The 15,097-nt window shown below is 39.9% G+C and overlaps 1 protein-coding gene across 4 annotated transcripts in view; it reads right to left on the bottom strand.

The window, feature by feature from the left end:
* Positions 1-15,097, bottom strand: part of PCSK5 (proprotein convertase subtilisin/kexin type 5) — a 466,549-nt gene that overhangs the window by 261,256 nt on the left and 190,196 nt on the right. For all 4 annotated transcript variants that reach the window (XM_053575543.1, XM_053575548.1, XM_053575551.1 and 1 more), the window contains exons 8-9: positions 13,619-13,831; positions 898-998 (exon numbers count right to left, since the gene is read on the bottom strand). In XM_053575543.1, coding sequence (XP_053431518.1) covers positions 898-998; positions 13,619-13,831 — 314 coding nt within the window. The remainder of the gene's footprint in view (positions 1-897; positions 999-13,618; positions 13,832-15,097) is intronic.

Here is a 15,097-nt window from a genome sequence, read left to right as displayed (position 1 = left end):
TTGGAATTCAAGATTTTTTCAGAGATGGCGTTCATCACATATATTACACAAAACTTTCAGTGGAGTCTGAGCCAGCATTTCATAATCAAATACATAAATATTTCTGTAGTGAAATGTAGAAATTTTCACAATAAATGGAATAAATAAAGACAGTATATAGCCTCAGATGAGCTCAGGGAAAACTTCGCTATCAAATGAATTTGAGTGGTAAATTTGCAAAAGAACATTCAGTTTTCTGGGCATTTTGGATTTGGAAACTAAAGGACAAGAGATTTTAGATCTGTATTAGGTTTTCAGAAAGTTAAGACAAATTAATCTATTTTATCTTAGCGAGAAAAGAGAAGGTGATCTATTTTACAAATAGCCCACAAGGGTTTTTTGAAGTGATCTTTGAGACATAAAATTTTACAAGATTTGAGATAAGTGGGTTGTCCTTGTTCCTGCTTCCTGGCATATGACCTTGACGTATTCTGTTCCAAAGCCACTTGTGACAGGGCTATCTTGCTGGATTCTGACTTGTCTCCCTGAGCTGCAGAGAAAGGGACAAGAAGTGGGCAGACCTAACTTCTCTGCAATGCTCAGGAACATTCTCAGACTGGAATAAAAACTTCAACAAGGCACAAAAACTGGAGCCAACTGGCATGCTCCATTATGACTCCATAATAAAGTAATTACACACTTTGATTTTTTTTAAGCATATAAAACAACAAAAAAGTCTTCTTCTTAATATGGGGGAATTTTTTTTTTTTAAAGCCCAAACCTTTGAAGTTTTAAAGGTAGGATGGGGAACATTATATTCTAGGTTATCATGCTAGGGACTATTTACAAGGAAAGGAGTAAATTTTCCCTGAGGTCAAGGGTTGTCACCAGTGAAGATATATAGAGATCAAGGCTTACTTGGCTTCCAGGGCCAGCGCAATGATGCCCGCCGCCATGGGGGCTGAGGCTGATGTCCCGGTGTGGTTGTCCGTGCAACGCTGCCTCAGATCCGTAGTGATCTAAATAGAAGACAGAAGTGAGAAATTTAGATCTCTGGGGTCAGCACGAGTCACATGCAAGTAGAAAGCAATTTGCTTACAGAAGTTGCAGTGGAGGGTGCTGAAATATTTGTTTTGAATTCCTTGTTTCTACATTCCTATAACCACATCACTTCCAGAGAACTGCCTGGGTAGATAAACTACAAAAAGTTTAGAAATTGAATTCTACTTCTGTTAAAACCAGAGTCAGGACCAAGGTGAGCCCATGGCTTGAAACATAAAAGTCATGCAAATACCTCCTTAAATTTTGCACTGTAGCTACCCTTCTTGCCTCACCTTAGAACCAATCCTGGTTAAAACTCCGACATTTTATTTTATTTTTTTCATTTCTTTATTAAGTCTTTTGTACATAGATCATAAATACATTTATGCCCATTTCAGTGTGTCAATTATTTGTACAATTGGAGTGCTTACATCATACTAATCAGCATAGCTTTCATCTCATTTACCCAATTATAGCATTAGGACATTTGTGTTCTACACATGATAGAACCAACTTAAAACTCCGACATTTTAAAATAATCAAACCTGTTGAATCCATATCCAGTCACCGAGCCAGGCAGGGGCAGCACCAGGAATAAAAGTTCCTAGTTCCTGCTCTCCCACAACTGTTATCTTGAGAGTGCCACAGATTTCAAGCCAAAAGCACACTTTGCCATAGGAGGAACTTTTGCCTGTGGGCCTGTTTCTAGAATTCATAGAAATATTGCACGATGAACCAAGACATCCTCAAAGATGAAACACGGGTACTAAAAATAAGGCTGAAGCCAGGGTGCTTGATATGCAATTACAGCACAAAGTGTATGCTGGTACATTATAGAAGATTAGCTATTGTTCCATTTTTATTTTTTAATCAAAATGTGAGAACGACATCATTTTTATCCTCTTGGCTTAACTCCAGTTCACTTCAGCTGTGGCTGAATAACATTACCATCTACCAAGGGCAATGTCTCTCAATTTTTGTTTCATTATTGTCACAAAGGAAAAAAAAAAAAAGACCAAATTTAAATTCTTCTTTGCAGGAGAAATTAAATACTATGGAATATGACTCTGGAAATCACTGTGATATCTCTAAGATTTTTTAAATCCTCCCTCCCTGACAACAATCCATTTTTGTTACCTCACAGCGACTACCACTTCCATTGAGAACGCAGGAAGTTATGAGATGAGTTAGTGGGCTCGTTATCCTTTCTAGAAGACATTAGAAAAACTTTCTTTTTTTTTTTTTTTTTTTTTGCAGTTTCTGGCCAGGGCTGGGTTTGAACCCACCACCTCCGGCATATGGGGCCAGTGACCTACCCCTTTGAGTCACAGGTGCCACCCTAGAAAAACTTTCTTTGGCCTCAAGAATATATCAAACAACATATAATGTTATTATATATTACAGATAAGGAAACTGATGTGAATCATCAGCAGAAAGGTGAAGAGAGATCTGCCTGGTGGAAAACAAAGTCCTGTCCTTCCCACTTCAAGAAGAATGTGATGGGCCAGACGCAGTAACCCCGAGCACTCTGGAAGGTTGAGGTGGGTGGATTGCCTAAGCTCGCAGGTTGGAAATGAGGCTGAACAAGAACAAGAACCCGTCTCTAAAAACAGCCCGGCATTGTGAGGGGCACCCGTAGTTCCTGCTACTCTTGAAGCAAGAGAATCGCTTGAACCCAAGAGTTTGAGGTTACTGTGAGCTATGATGCCACAGCACTCTATTGAGGGCAACAAAATGAGACTCTGCCTCTTACATACCCACATACACACAAAGAAGAGTGTGACGATTAGTTGAATTTGGTTTGATCTTCACAGGAAGAAAGTGCTGCATAACTCGGGGGTGGGGGGCGGCGCTCACTTAGAAGTTTTTTCTATATCCCATGAGGATGTCTGAGCAGATTCTTTTATAGATCTAGAAGACTCGATCTATAAAAGAACCAAGACTTCCTCAAAGATTAAACAAGAATCCTAAAAATAAGGTCGATGCCAGAGCGCTCGACATGCAATTACAGCATTACGTGTATGCTGGTATATTACAGAACTGGTGGTCCCCCATGAACCTGGCCCATTTAGTTTCACAGGGGACCATCAGTTCTTTTCTTTTGTTTCTCTAATGTTTGCGGATTATGTGTGACGGGTAGGTAAGGGTGCTGACCCAACAGAAGTGGGAGTATGAACAAAAATATACAGAACCACACAATACGGTGCTGTGGGAAGGGGTTGATCCTGAACTGTTTTCCTGACTAAACGGCTGATGTGCAAAAACTGACAGAGCGTGTTTGACAAGCAAGAGAAATTGTTTCTTGGTTCCCAGATTTTGCCAGACATCTACTGAACTTCCGCATCTGATGCTTGCAGGATATTTGGGTCAAAGGAGTCTATCTTACTTCTACAATAAGAAAGTGTCTGGATTTTAAATTGTTGACATCTAAAAGGTACCTTTTATTGTTTTAAAAACATATAAGTTTACCATCAAATAATTTCATGTGCATAGTATAGTTTCACATACATATAGTATATTAACATATTGTCATATACGCATTGTCACACAATATTACTAGACATTTCTCATCTTGTGGGACTGAAACTCTATACTTCCTTAACAACAATTCTGTATTATCCCTTCTCTCCTAGCAACCACTCTTCCACTTTCTGTTTCCACGTATAGTGTATGATTACTCTCGGTATCTTATAGAAGTGGAATTCAGACAGTATTTTTCTTTTTATAAGGGGATCATTTCACTTAGCATAATGTCCTCATGATTTATCCATATTGTAGCCTATGACTGAACTGCCTTCCTTTTTAAGGCTAAATAATATTCCATCATGCAACATTTTCTTTATCTGTTCATCTGCCGATGGAAGTTGTTCCTGCAGCTTGGCTATTGTGCATAATACTACAAATGTGTATGGGTGTGCTACACTCTCGTTGAGGATCCATTTTTAATTCTTGCAAATATATGGCCAGAAGTGGGACTGCTGGGTCATTTAAAAAATGGTAGTTCTGCTTCATTTGAAATTGTGAGTGAATGTGCAGCCTTATTTCCCAAAGCCCTCGCCCCTAAGCCAATGCACTCGCACACCCAAGGCAGGTTGTTTCCACGTCTCCAGATCCGCTGCTATTGAGAGATGACCGTGCCTGCATTCCTCCCATTGTACCTCATCCCCTGGTCACATTCTTTCCTCCAAGTTTTATATTTTTCAATGACTTGTGCCTGGATTCAAGATTTTTCATGATGTTTTCGCTCTTGGCTCTCCTTGCTTATTCTTCAGCTGCGCCAGACAGATTCAGTGCACAGAAACGAATCCAGGATAAACACTCCAAGTGTGTGTAGCATTTTTGAGTGTAAGAAATAATCACCTCCAGCCCAACCTCACATGTGAACAATCCAAATTTTATGATGTGGGGCTTGCACCAGCAATGCATTCTATCCATGTCTAGTCACCAGGTATATACACATAGAATATACGCTTAAATCAAGAGCTACATAGTACTTTTGTACATAAACATCCATGAAGTGTTAAACGCCATTAGTATAGGCAAGCTTGTGGAATCCCAAATCATCATTGTGCTGTATTTTTTTTCAAGCACTTTAACTAAGTGAAACTTGAGAGTAGTGAGCAGGGACGGACAGGAGTGGGAGAGGAAGGTGATGGAAACGGGGAAGATTAAAAGGAAGGGGGAGAAAAGAAACAAAAACATCCCCGCTCCTCTCTCTTCCTGCTCAGTGGAAATTCCAGCTGGATTATTTCAAGAGGAAGTTACTGTCAGTGGTGGTGATATTTAGGTGTAAATTACTAGAAACATCTAAGGCAGGGTTTTCATCATTAACAGAAGCCACAGTATCAGGGAATTTTTATGTCTATCTTGAGAAAGAAAAGGCAAAGACCACCAAGGAGCATGCCATCTTGAAGAAAAATGATGTTCTGAAAACTGGAACCACATGAGGTAACCCCATTAATCACAATGCATGCATACAGGATCTGACAGTATAATTTGAAGGGAAGTCGCATTCAACGGTTGGTCCACAACATGGGGCAGACCGTACTGAGATTCTATATGCGAAGGCAGAAATATAAAGCGCATTAACTTTGGATTCCATTTTTTCAAAAAGGCTCAGAATTTGGTCTCAATCCTGATGGTGCGTCTTGCATGCTCCAAATTCCCACAATTTACTACCCAAATCAGAAACAGAATTTTTCTCCAAAGAACTTCTTGGATTGCTCAAGAAAATATCATTTGTGCCCATCAGAGTGATGGAAACTGGAAAGGACACCAGGCCCTGAGCCAGATCAAAGCTGTCCTGATCAGCAAATCAGATTTTCAGCCTCTCTAAGGATCAGTAGCAGATGGTTTTTTGGACTCCACAACATCAGAGATATCATCTTTCTCTGGTGAGAAGTGGCGGGTATTGTTCAGGTCTCGTCAGGCTCTTCTGAGAAGAATCATCACTTTTTCTCATCCTAAGCTCTTAATTCCTAATATTTCACATTTCATTATTTGAGCTTATTAGTCCTTTGATTTTAGCCCGTCGATACAATTCTCCAGGGAATCTCAGTTCAGGCTGACTTTGGCCTTAAGTGACAAGCCTTTCTAGCAATTCCACAGTTAAGAGTTTTTCTCTCTCTGATATCTTACAATCTGCTTTATTTTGAAGGTACCATATTGTCTTGTATTTGCTAAAAGAGCAACTGAATAGATATTTTTAAATCATGAAATGATTCTACTGTCTGTTTCTGGTGTTGATTTTGATTTGGACTAGAAATGTGCCAAGAAAGCTGTTTCAGACACAGCTAGGAGGGAGAAGGGCAGAAACCAAATCTTAACTGTGTCAACGAATAAAATAGAAGAAACTGATTTATTAAGCACAGTAAAATAAAAAAGGAAGCTGAGAACCAATGAATGCTTTTTGTGTCCATGGAAGTCACAAAGACTGGCATAAAATTCAATCACGACAAGTCCACACCAAGTCCACTCCTGTGTTGGTCAGAGAATCTGCCAATGTGGAATACAAATGTAAGACTTTTCTTACAAACGTGAGGTCACCACAACTAAAGAAGGAGCCCATTTTATGTCATTTTTGTGTCTCCATAATGTTCAGCTCGGTTCCATGCACCAACAGAGGCACAATATTCATTTGCTAAATTGAATCGCTAAAATTGAGTTCTTTGATATTTACTTTACACACTCCCACTCATCAAAAAACACTTCAAGATCACTTCTTTTTTGACTATCTAAACAAAATTCACATAAATTTATACTCATTTTTATGTGTGTATGTGTACAATCCCGTGGTTAAAGAGTAGCTATTATAGCAACTACTATTGGTTGAGTACCCCTTTTCCAAAATGCTTGGGACTCATGTTTCAGATTTCGGACTTTTTCTGATTTTGAAATATAGGCATTACACTGGTTCAACATTTCTAATGCAAAAATCCAAAATCTTAAACACTCTAAAATCTGAAGCTTTTTGGGTGCCAAAATGACACTCAAAGGAAATGCTTACTGGAATATTTTGGATTTTCAGATTAGGAATGTTTAATTTGTCACCAGTTACCACCAGCATCACTGCTTCTCCTAAAATTGCCACCATGCGCAACTCACAGTGAGTGAGGCAATGTACAAGAGGAGTGTATGTGTGTGTATAGCATGAAATATAAACCCACGAGAACTCTGCAAGTATGATATCGTATTATTTATTAGCTAAGGAAATGGAGGCTCAGAGGGGCTAAGTAACTTGCTCAAAGGCACACAGCTACTCAAGTGCTGCTAAGTGGTGAAGATATCAAATCCTGAAATAGCAGCTAAAGAAAAAGCTGAGTTCCAGAGCGTAGTCATCCCGAGGGCAAAGACAACAGCCCCAGACCACTGGCAACAGCAATGGCAAAACCTGCCTTGGGGTCCAGCCCAAGCCAGCAGGCAGGTATGGTGATTCTCCTTCAGGCCACAATTAAAATCAAAACTTTGCAGGAAGAACATTTCTTCTTCACTTTGTAACCATCTCAAAAGAGTATGTACCAAACTTCCAACTAAACTAAACACATCTGGATTTGCTAGTCTTTTACTCATGAAAAATGACGACATTTTCTAAATCAACAGGAGAGATGACAGAGAGTAATCCAGGGCAAACAAAAAGCAACGGCATTTGAAACATGACGTGGGCATTGGGAGGGAGAGAGGGTAAGGAGCAGGATATTTCTGCAAAAGAAAAGGTAGAGCTGCTTAGGAGCACTAGAAACAATAAGATAATTCCTCTGCATGGAATCCATCGTTCAGGCTAACCCTGAGATACCCCTGACTGTAGGTTTGTTTTGAACACATATAAATAAAATGAAATCTGAAGAGGGTTCGACAGAACATACATTCTCCAAACTTTGGCTCACAGACCCCTTCCCAGGAGTAATACGATGGACTCTGTATCCCAATCACTAAGATAAATTACTATGGGGGGAAAAGTCAAGGGCTGATCAAGTCCCAAAGGAAAGAGATAATTTCATGATGGGAGTCACTGGGGTGAGAAGGGGGCTTTATCTACAAAACAGAACTTGGGAGAAATTTTGGGAGGTGGTGAGTGGTTAAAGATGGGATATGTTAGGCTCTTTAACACAGAGAAAGTTTACACGAACAGCTTTATCACAAAGCAGGATTCCTGCTGGCATTTTTCTATGCTAAATATCCCGTCAAATATCGTTTGACTTTCACCAACCTGCCAAGAAGGAGTTTCTCCAACAGAAATAGAGCCCCTCCCTGTCCTCCTGCGGCCAGCTACATAACACACGGGGCCTCCAACCCTCCAAATACCTGATTGTTATTTATGTACAAATATTTATTGAGCTCAGGCTCTGGAAAGGAACAAAACAATGTCTTCATTCTCAAGTACATTTCATCGTAGCGTGAAACAGAGCCAGTAAATAAGAAACTGTATACTGTCGTGTTAAGCAGCTGTAAACACACTAGGAAAAAAACAAAACAAAACAAAAAACAGGTAAAAGAAGTAGAGAGTGGAGGAGGGGAACAACCCTTTTTAGCGAAGATGAGGAAGGAGGTTAAATTTTAGAATAGACACAAATGAAATAACATCTGGTAATGTGTAGAACAGCGTCCTGCTTTGAATATCACATGAAACACCAGACATTGGGAGCTTAGGGCTCTAACTCTGCTGCCACAGGAACTAGCATCTCGCTTTGTTTTTTTTTTGATTTTTCTTTTCTTTTTTTTTTTTTATTGTTGGGGATTCATTGAGGGTACAATAAGCCAGGTTACACTGATTGCAATTGTTAGGTAAAGTCCCTCTTGCAATCATGTCTTGCCCCCATAAAGTGTGACACACACCAAGGCCCCACCCCCCTCCCTCCGTCCCTCTTTCTGCTTCCCCCCCCATAACCTTAATTGTCATTAATTGTCCTCATATCAAAATTGAGTACATAGGATTCATGCTTCTCCATTCTTGTGATGCTTTACTAAGAATAATGTCTTCTACTTCCATCCAGGTTAATACGAAGGATGTAAAGTCTCCATTTTTTTTAATGGCTGAATAGTATTCCATGGTATACATATACCACAGCTTGTTAATCCATTCCTGGGTTGGTGGGCATTTAGGCTGTTTCCACATTTTGGCGATTGTAAATTGAGCTGCAATAAACAGTCTAGTACAAGTGTCCTTATGATAAAAGGATTTTTTTCCTTCTGGGTAGATGCCCAGTAATGGGATTGCAGGATCAAATGGGAGGTCTAGCTTGAGTGCTTTGAGGTTTCTCCATACTTCCTTCCAGAAAGGTTGTGCAGTCCCACCAGCAGTGTAAAAGTGTTCCCTTCTCTCCACATCCATGCCAGCTTTTGTTTTTTTTTCAAGAATTTCGATTGGGGTATGAGAAGAGGTTAAGGTAGGAAATTCAAAAGAAGTAAACCAAGTAGGGAGAAACAATAGAAACCTGTATATTCTAGATGCTTTTTTATCACTGTGAGAAGAGCACGCAACAGGTAAGGAAAGTGCCATTCTTTCACGTAGCTGCATCCCGGAGGTCCCTGGACAGTGTCAGGGCAGGACAGCACACCTGGTACAAGATGGGCCTGGATGCTCATCAGAACTTGATTGGATACAGGTTCTACCACTTACTAGCTGAGTGTCTCTTTATTTTCCCATTTTCATTTGTTTTAGTTGAGATAAAATAATATGTATGTAAGTTACCATTGTTACCATTTTAAGTGTACAGTTCAGTAGTAATAAGCACAGGTAGATTCCTTTCTCCCTCAGCTCCCATTTCTCCATCTGCTTCCTGGCTTCTAGTTAGCTATATCTGTTTTAGCCTTTCAAGCCTCATCTGTAGAGGGGGCACAATGATCCCCCTGCACAGGGTTTTATGAATACGAGATGATGCATGACATGTGCATAGTGCAGTGCCAGGCACATATTAGAAGGGCAAAAATGTGACACTTATAACATGTTAACATAACCATAAATATATTACATGTGAGATGTGTAATAAGATGCAAACAATTATGTTAATGAAAGCATTATTTTATAACAGGGCTTTAAAATAACTAGTTATTTTAAATGGCTTCTATTCAGCTGATAAAACAGCATCTTACAGTAATCTTGGTACTTAAAGTGCTTTGTTTGCTGTAATAAGATACAAAGCCATTGCTGATCCAAATCTGTTAAAGCATGAACCTAACGCTGGGGTCCACAACTATGACTGTGGTAAAGGCAGGGAACCAAGGGACAGGGACTTCCCTGTGTTTGGAAACCCAGGGCAAAATCCTCCTGCTTGCGAACCACCAGGAGGTATTTTGTTCAGGAAAAGTAAAATTTATGTAACAAATGTGTTTTTCGAGAAGCAGAGAGGAGTTCTTTCCTCTCTCCTCAGATTCCCAGCAACTGCCTCAGTTCAAACCACAGAGGTGCTCTATGAATAAAGAATGACAACCGTGCCCTTCTGGAGTGGCTGCAAATGACAAAAGGAAATAAATGGCTCAGGGAAGGAAGCCCAGCACAAAAGGAGACACTGCCATTCCTGTAACACTCAATCACAGATGCCACTAGCAGGATGCAGCCATCACGGAGGGACTCCAGGCTTCTGGGTTCAAAGCCTGGTGAAGGAAAGGTCCCAGGCGTGACAGGGGATTATTCGTCATTCTGACATCTCCAAGGAAAAGGGGTCAGCTGGACCATAAAAGGCTGATGTTGCCGAGTCTACTCATGTTCAGACTGTTAACATGTATGTTCACCATCACAGTGGGCTTCCTTTATGGGGTGGGTGGAATAGATCACAGTTTTTGATAGGTGGGAAAAATGGAGGTGCGAGAAGCACCTCGGTTAACAGAAGCTGGAGAAACTTCCCAGAATGCAGAGAGGTACACAGACAGGTAACAGTGGTCTTGGCCACTTGGGAGCTGTGTGTACATGCCAGGCACCACATAGGGATGTTGCACTCAGTACTTGACTATCTTCATGGAAATCCTGAGGTCAGAGCTGGAATCATCTCCATTTCCCAGGTGAGGGAGTCAAGACTCCGTGAAGCTTTAGCCACTAGGCAGCCTGTCTAAAGCTAGGGACAAACTGCTTCCAAATTTCCTCTTTGATTGGGGTAATTTGGGGATTCACACAAGATAAGCAAGAGAAAAAGTGTTAGTAAATTGCTGCTATGAAAACAGGAGACAGGTAAATGAAAGGTAGGAATAAGTAAAAGTTTATATATCTTATCTGAAGCAGTAACTAGAAAAAAGTAAAGTGTATGACCCATGAAAGGAGATTAACATACAGTCATGGTGTCCATATTCCCTCAGAAGCTCGGCTAGGAATTGTCTACTTGTGGGAGAATCCTAGATGACTCCCCTGTCCCTTGCCATGGAAGTCACAGCAGCTGCCAGACGATCATAGCAAATAGTGACGAAGGGCACACGAATATTAAGTCTGGGGGTAAATCTTGCAGTAGTGATTCAGAGGTCTCTCTATCCACACTGTGTTCTCCTACCAGGGACCCAGGCAATCCTTCTTTCTTTGATATTTTGCCCAGAAGACTATAGGCTTCTCTTGGAGAAGAAGGCATTTACAAAACTTAACAATACTCTCCCAACACCAATTGTCCCATAGGGAATGACAGGACTGATTAAATGGACGTAATTACTTTGAAGCAATGAATAAGTCTGACTTAAGATGACTTCAGGCTCTAGAGGTGAAAGAAGAGCACTCTTATTCCAGAGAGTTTTCATCAGGAATTTCATAATGCAGAACTAATGAATGTCACTCAGAAGTAGTTGACCTTGACCATGAGGTAGAAGACATAAAGTCTTCCTACTTAAAATCAAAGGGATTTTTCTAGCTTATAACAGTTATATAATGAAGGCAAAATTTCCTGGGGCCATCACATTGCAATTAAGAAAGCCAGAAACACCAAAATTTGATCATCTCTGCATTGTATCCTTTTAGATGTTACTTTGTGTTTCTGAATTATACTTGTTGATGAATGATGGAGGTACTGACAAATGGACTCCTATGTGCACATAATAAACCCAGCCATTATGAAAAAAATCAGTGAAAGATGGGGAAATATATACCAGTAGGTGATATTAACTTAATTAAATCTATAAAATGTTTAAAGAAAGTAGTAAGAAGTGGCTGAGAAATCAACATGGCAATCATATAATAGCCCAGAATCAAGCAGAACCGAGTGGATATGGATTAAGAATCACATGAAGGAGACACTGTCCTATCTCCTACATTTTCCCTGCTGTGACAAAGGCAGATATAGCACCACTAGAGTGACCCCAACCTGCATGGATCTGCAAGATCTGAAAACAAGGCTAAATTCTAAAAAGTGTCAGGAACACAGTTTAGTTGCACTTCAGAAAGACAAATTCTGAGACGGTTACAGAACCATGATGAGGAAAAGAGCCACCTGTAAAGGTATTCAAAGTTTATTATCAGCCTGCTCTATGCTGTTACTGAGGGATTTTATAGATGTTGGCATGGATGTGGAGAAAAGGGAACACTTCTGCACTGCTGGTGGGACTGCAAGCTAGTACGTTCCTTTTGGAAAGAAGTTTGGAGAACACTCAGGGATCTAAATGTAGACTTGCCATTTGATCCTGCAATTCCTCTACTAGGTGTATATCCAAAAGACCAAAAACCACTTGGCAACAAAGATATTTGCACCAGATTGTTCACTGCAGCTCAATTCATAACTGCCAAGTCTTGGAAGAAGCCCAAGTGTCCATTGACCCATTAATGGATTAATAAATTATGGTATATGTATACCATGGAATACTATGCAGCATTAAAAAAGATGGAGACTTTTCCTCTTTTATGTTTACATGGATGGAGCTGGAAAATATTCTTCTTAGTAAAGCATCTCAAGAATGAAAAAAAAATATCCAATGTACTCAGTACCTCTATAAAACCAATTTATAATCACTCACACTTTCATATGAGAGATGAATCACAACTATAGCCCAGGATGAAGGATGGAAGGGGAGGAAGATAGGAAAGGAGGGGGTGGTTCAATAGAGGGAGCGTTAATGGTGGGACTACACCTATGGAGCATATTGTAAGGGTACAAGTCAAATCTATCAAGTATTGAACACAAATGTCTTAACACTGTGATTAAGTAAATGAGGTGAAAGCTATGTTAATTAGTAGGATGTAAGCACTCTAATTTGTACAAATAATCAACACATTGAATCCCATGAAGGCATAAATGTATTCATAATCTATGTATATGACTTAATAAAAAAAAATAACTTGTTACTAAAAAAAAAAAAGTTTATTATCAGCGGTACAGTGCTGGGCACCCCCAAAGTCAGAGCTTACTTAAGCCTCCAGGGGGCAGGCACTCTGCAAATAAGCACTTTTTATTGACTTCCTCATTACCTTTCTAATAACTCCATGGACTACATATTATTAAATGTTCCCTTTTTATAAATAAGGATATTGAGACAGCAAGATCAAGTAATTTATCCAGAGTTACCCAGCTACTACACAGCTCAAGACTGAAAGAAACTCAATGCAGGCCAGGCCTGCAACTGGAGCTCTTAGCCAATTGGCTTTATGCTTAGAGAGCAGGACATACTGGTCAATAGGGGATCCCTAACAACTGGTATGTTTCTCCATCTGGAAAACTTTTGTGCATATTAGAAAATCACCTTTTGTACCAGTTTATCTCATGTTAAGTAAAGTCTCAATGGATTCTGAGTTTTTTCACATATTTTTCTTTTTCACACTGAATTGGCTATACTTAGAAACCAAAACATGAAGCTAAGGTTAAAGGTCAATGTGAAGATAGAGTGACAGGACATTGGGCTCATTGAGTCAGGCTTAGATTACAGTTTTTTCGCTGCCACTAACTCACCATGTAAATGTGGGCTAATCATGTGTTCCCTGGAAAATTAAAAATTAATTGTGTCTAAGGCTAAATGCAAGGTGATGACTGGACAAGCATTTTCAATGAATTAGTAACATTTACAAGTACTTGTATCATCAGCTAAACTGACTTTCTATTTTTGCATATTACTTGTGCATATGTATTTATGGTTCTCCATTTGGATTTCAAACTGAATGATAAATAGATAAGATCATGACAGAGAGGCAAATACCACGTACAATTTTCTTATCGTAAGATTCTCCACTGCTGTAGGTTGTGGCCAGTGTGGATGAACACTCTTCCAGGTACCAAGGTTTCTTTCCGCTTTCTGCTGTGCTGCTGATGGAGATGGTGTAGATGCTGTTGGTGTAGCCGTCACAGGAGCAGTGGTCTTTGCTCCGCCCACCATTTCCGGATGCCCAGACAAACACAGAGCCGAGGCCTCTCCGCCCCTGTTCACAGAGAGAGAAAGATCAATGATGATGGGAAAAGACAAGGACCACAGCTTTAGATGAAGAGGAGAACAGAATCACATGGCAAAATCAAAAGTCTGCAGAGGGTATGTGATGCTATTTTAATAAGCTGGGCTTAAGCTGATTTGGGGTGGTAAAAGAAGTTGCTTTTATAAACTAAAACAGTCATGCAAGTGACACGAGCACCAAGGATGATAATAATAATGGCCGATATCTATGGATTGAGCATAATTTTATTTTATTTTTTTGAGCATAATTTTAAATGCTATACATGAAATAGATTGAATTCTTCCTATGACCCTGTGAGATTGGTGCCATTTTTGTCCTCGTTATGCAGGTGAGAAATTGAGGTACAGAATGTAGCGATGTTGTGCATCTAAGATACACAACATTGTCAGTGAGAAGGAGAAGCAGGTACTGACTATGTTCTTCCTTCTGAAACCTATGTTACCTCTGCATGGTGTGGACATTTATTACTCCTTAATTATACAAAATTAAACAAGCTTCTTGTTTGCAAAACCTCCAAGAGGCTTTCATAAGTTAGTGATCACTCCAAAATTCTAAGAACAGGATTGAGGCTAATGTAATTTCCACACATATTTGATCATAGATACTTTCTTCACCCAAACCCAGTAACACTATTGGTTACAATGCTAGGAGATGGAGTCACATTCCTTTTTTTTTTTTGGTTTTTTTGTTTTTTTTTGGCCAGGGCTGGGTTTGAACCCGCCACCTCTGGCATATGGGACCGGCGCCCTACTCCTTGAGCCACAGGCGCCGCCCAGGAGTCACATTCTTTATGCCAAAATTTGGTAGCTAAAAATAAAATAATTAAAAGACTATGGTCTAAAATAGTTAAGGGATAGAAGCAAAGTAGAACACAGACATATGAAGTAAAGTGTCTGGTTCTCTGAGTTGAGGCCTTCAGGAGAAAGCAGAAAAATAAGCCAAAGGGAAGAGTCTTTCTTAGTTACAGCTGAATCCCTAAGAAATTTCACCATTTTGAAGCTAGCGGGCACACTAGGGTACAACCAGGCCAAATACAACATTTTTAATTAGGAAGCAAAGACCTAAGTCATCGAGTTGGTGATGGCTGATTCTCTTCTTCCCTTCAGGCTCTACCTTTCTGGTCACAGGTGGAAGGAAAAGTGTTTGGGACGTTTTCTTAGAATTTCTGGTGCAAGAGACAACAAAGAATCCAGAGTTTCCATGATAAACCTTCCCTGACCTTGAATCTTCAAAGAA

This window comes from Nycticebus coucang, chromosome 2, assembly GCF_027406575.1.
Source record: "Nycticebus coucang isolate mNycCou1 chromosome 2, mNycCou1.pri, whole genome shotgun sequence".
Taxonomy (NCBI): domain Eukaryota; kingdom Metazoa; phylum Chordata; class Mammalia; order Primates; family Lorisidae; genus Nycticebus; species Nycticebus coucang.
The sequence above is the reverse complement of the archived record's forward strand: the minus strand, read 5'-3'. Positions and strand labels throughout refer to the sequence as shown.